We start from the raw sequence: 4,275 nt of genomic DNA, 5'->3' as shown, positions 1-4,275 counted from the left end.
TAGATAAGGAAGAACCAACTCCTCCAGCTGAAGAAGAGAACAAAACAAACATGTATTAGAAAAAAGAAATAAAGAAAAACTGTTTAGTCCAAAGGTAGAGATTGCCATGCAGAAAGGAATGGATGGAAAATAATACTCCATGTTTTAATTGAGGGGCTGAAGATTCAGGTGTTGTCCACTTGGGCTGCTGACGTTTGGACATGATTTCTGAAGAGTAGAAAACATGAAGATAATTCAATGAACTAGGTGAGTTCTAGCACAATGGGACAAAATTGAGAACTATAAACTGTTGGCATAATGGGACAAGTTCTAGGACAGTCTAAATAAAGTGCTACTTTTACTCCCAAGTTTCTACATGATTTTGCATTTAGTTTGCTTATAAATCTGTTACATGATACCAAAACTGATGCAATCTAATGATTTACCTAAGAAGATCATCTGAAATGTTTTATTCCATTCCAAATCAATTAGGTGTGATAGGAATATAGAGTTTGAACTTACATGTATCTTGATTTGAGTACCACAAGTAATAAATCTATATAATCACACAAGCAGTACTAATCTACTAATCTAATCTTTACAGCCCATAAAATTACCTATTACAATTTACAATAAATTCAAATTGCAAAAAAAATATGTGCCATTACTGCCATTAGGGCTATTTGGCTGATTTTACAATCACCATAAATTTCAAATTTTCGCGGGAAGAAATTAATTGAAATACTCTGATAGAATTCTTCGAAGAATATCAAATGTAATGTAGGATCTGAAAAGGTAAAAAAAGTTGAATTAATTGCAGCATTTAAGTAGCTACAATGAAACGTGGTCAATTCACATCACCTGAAACATAGTGTGTAACTTTTTTCCCCGATCCAAATCATTGTCAGTTAACTTTAGGAAGTATTAACCCACCTATAGTCTTCAGCATAAACAAGGTAAGCTAATCAGCTGCATAACACAATACTTACCTAGCATGTCCCATATGAGACGCATCATAGACAGTGGGTCCACAACTGTACCAATAAATTTCCTTTCCATTCTGAGGAACAAACACTTCTTTCTGGCGGGTTAAGCTGTTGTAGAGTTTTAATTGAGGGGCTGAAGATTCAGGTGTTGTCCACTTGGGCTGCTGACGTTTGGACATGATTTCTGAAGAGTAGAAAACATGAAGGTAATTCAATGAACTAGGTGAGTTCTAGCACAATGGGACAAAATTGAGAACTATAAACTGTTGGCATAATGCATAATGGGACAAGTTCTAGGACAGTCTAAATGAAGTGCTCCTTTTACTCCCAAGTTTCTACATGATTTTGCATTTAGTTTGCTTATAAATCTGTTACATAATAACAAAAATTGAGGCAATCTAATGATTTACCTAAGAAGATCACCTAAATGTTTTATTCCATTCCAAATCAATCAGGTGTGAAAGGAATATAGAGTTTGAACTTACATGTATCTTGATTTGAGTACCACAAGTAATAAATCTATAAAATCACACAAGCAGTACTAATCTAATCTTTACAGCCCACAAAATTACCTATTACAATAAAATGCAAAAAAATTGTGCCATTAGCCATTAGGGCTATTTGGCTGATTTTACATTTTACAATCACCATAAATTTCAAATTTTCGCGGGAAGAAACCCAAAGATAATCGAGTACATAAAAAATTCGTTTACACGATCTCTAATTTCAGAGCGGATGTTCCCGATTTGTACCTATCCGGCAGCTGCTCTCAACTTTTGGGTAACGGGGAACTCCAGTGGGAAGGCCACAAGATATTTTCGTGGCTTTTTTCTAACGTGACAAACCGATTAAAAAAAAAAAAAAAATGGATCAATTGCAATACTTTCTCATTACATAGTACCTATACTTATTTTTTGTTTGTTTCAGCCTACAGAGGACCACATAATTCTTACTTCTTTTCGTTTTCTCTTCATCCAGTAGGTAGATCTTCATTCTGGATGAACGGTCAACTTTTCTCTCCTCTGACCATTTACTATTGGGTCTGGGGACAACAGTAGTTAGTGGTTTCAGTTTATCAGATGACAGACAGATGACTTTACAGCTTCTCGAAATAGTTATAGTAAAAATAAAAAAAAAATTAATTTAACCCAAACCACTTGTCACTCACTATTCCTATTAGTAATGACAAGAGCAGTCCACTGAAACACCCCTAACCAGAACCATGTAAAAAAAAATAGTAATACAAAGTAAGTAAATGATCAGAAGCTTCATATTATGTATTTTACACAAACATAATTATATTATTTAGGGGCTTCTTAAAAAATAAGAATAACGTCAAATTAAAATGTAAGAAAAAAGTAACCAACAAAGATAAAGGGAAAAAATTATCAAATAGAAAAATAGCTTAGGTGTTGGGACTGTAGGTTTGGCTGGTGTTTTAACAGCTGGTTTGTCATCCTCTGAACTGGAGTCATCACTGCTTGATTCAGCCGGTCTTTTAATACCCTTATTTACAGTTGGTGCTTTCGGGTTAGATAGAACTTTAGGGACAGTTTCATCCTCAGAACTTGAATCTTCACTACTGTCAGCTGATTTCTTGGAGACACCGTTAGCAAGTGCTGGTTTCTTTGCAGCTGGACTTCCATGGAGAGTAAACAGACTTTTGCGTTTAGTTAATGTTTTCAATTCACTTACAACTTGTACAAGGGTTGGGGATCCCTTGGCCGGTGGAGTAGCATTCGTCTTTTTCTTAAATATTTCTGCGGCCTTTTGGTCTACGTCTTTTAAATATGAAAACACTAGGGCATTTACTTCGTCATTGTGGTTTAAAGGCATTTTAAAACAGAGTATAATATCGACTTAATTTCGAAATAATATTTAATTTAAATTCAAATTTCAAATTGAAAATTTTAACTACACCACCCCACGTGCGCACGGATAAGAAGAAAAAGAAATCAAAATATCAAATCAAAACAATTTTTTTCAACGAGGAAAAAATCTTTATTTTAAAATAAGCCCAACTTGGATCAAATGCATCCAAATACCAAAGTTGAGTTTCATATCACAGAGTGTTTTCTCAGTTCAATTCCAAACTGATTTCAACTGTTTCAATCAAACTGGATTGAATTTACACCTGTGCTAATCTGCCCACCACGGTAACTACCTCTCTTCTTTTTTGTTTTTTCATGTCTGAATGCTTTGCCTTTCACAACTTTTAAATCCCTAGCAGCTTTTTCTCCCCAACATCCCTGAGCTCCTTTCTTGGCTTCAAAAGAATTATTTGCTAATCTTGGGTCAAGCTCTACTTCTTCCTCTTTCACACGTCTGAATGGTTCAGAATGTCTCTTCTGTTTTTCATTGCTATCAGCTGATTTAACAAAATTATTTTTCCAATAGTCTCCTTTCTGGTTTTTCTTCAAATTGTCAGCAGCAGATTTGAATTTCAAACTTGTAGAAGCATCATCAGATTCACTATTTTTCTCAGAGTGATGTCCATTAGTTGGTCCATTGATAATTGGTGTTGGCTTGACTTTGGGATCTTCATCTGAATTCTCATCTTCACTAGAATCAGCAGCTCCTTTACCATTTAATAATGTTTTAGGCTTAGCATTTGAAGGTGGCTTATTGGGAAAAATCCTACAATGCTGCAGTGAGCACCAAAGTTGTGATATAATTATTATTATTAAATATGTTTATATTGTTTTGACAGCTGGTTTCTCATCTTCAGAGCTTGAATCGTCATCACTGCTGGATTCTGCCTTCTTGGCAGCAGCTGGTTTAGCAGCTTGAGCTACAGGTTTGGCTGGTGTTTTGACAGCTAGTTTTTCATCTTCAGAGCTTGAATCATTGTCACTGCTGGATTCAGGCTTCTTGGCAGCAGCTGGTTTAGGTGTTGGAACTGCAGGTTTGGCTGCTGTTTTGACAGCTGGTTTCTCATCTTCAGAGCTTGAATTGTCATCACTGCTGGATTCTGCCTTCTTGGCAGCAGCTGGCTTAGCAGCTAGAGCTACAGGTTTGGCTGGTGCTTTAACAGCTGGTTTTTCATCTTCAGAGCTTGAATCATCATCACTGCTGGATTCAGCCTTCTTGGCAGCAGCTGGCTTAGGAGTTTGGGCTGCAAGTTTGGCTGGTGTTTTAACAGCTGGTTTTTCATCTTCAGAACTTGAATCATCATCACTGCTGGATTCTGCCTTCTTGGCAGCAGATGGCTTAGGAGTTTGGGCTGCAGGTTTGGCTGGTAATTTTGCAGCTGGTTTATCATCTTCAGAACTTGAATCATCATCACTGCTGGATTCAGCCTTCTTGGCAG

At 36.3% G+C, this 4,275-nt stretch overlaps 2 protein-coding genes across 2 annotated transcripts; both read right to left on the bottom strand.

The window, feature by feature from the left end:
* Positions 1–711: 711 nt before the first annotated feature.
* On the bottom strand, positions 712–1,594 carry LOC108251812 (cysteine--tRNA ligase, cytoplasmic-like). Its single transcript, XM_008487172.3, has 3 exons — positions 1,451–1,594; positions 969–1,149; positions 712–766 (listed from the first exon to the last, which is right to left on the bottom strand). The coding sequence occupies exons 2-3, from the start codon at positions 1,142–1,144 to the stop codon at positions 712–714; spliced, it is 231 nt and encodes a 76-aa protein (XP_008485394.1). The 5' UTR covers positions 1,145–1,149; positions 1,451–1,594.
* A 1,385-nt stretch (positions 1,595–2,979) lies between these two features.
* LOC103522063 (nucleolar and coiled-body phosphoprotein 1-like) lies at positions 2,980–4,270 on the bottom strand (the record flags this gene model as incomplete). Its single annotated transcript, XM_026832434.1, has 2 exons — positions 2,980–3,602; positions 3,666–4,270. Coding segments are annotated over 2 exons (1,134 nt in total), but the record flags the coding sequence as incomplete, so codon positions are not given.
* Positions 4,271–4,275: the final 5 nt, after the last annotated feature.

This window comes from Diaphorina citri, unplaced genomic scaffold, assembly GCF_000475195.1.
Source record: "Diaphorina citri unplaced genomic scaffold, Diaci psyllid genome assembly version 1.1 scaffold6722, whole genome shotgun sequence".
Classification (NCBI taxonomy): domain Eukaryota; kingdom Metazoa; phylum Arthropoda; class Insecta; order Hemiptera; family Psyllidae; genus Diaphorina; species Diaphorina citri.
Note: the sequence above shows the minus strand (reverse complement) of the source record. Positions and strands in the feature narration are given on the sequence as shown.

Coding starts and splice junctions, on each gene's coding strand:
- LOC108251812 (XM_008487172.3), bottom strand. CDS start 1,144: ATGTCCAAACGTCAGCAGCCCAAGTGGACAACACCTGAATCTTCAGCC. Junction 767..968: donor TCTCATATGGGACATGCTAG/GTAAGTATTGTG, acceptor TTACCTTTTCAG/ATCCTACATTACATTTGATA.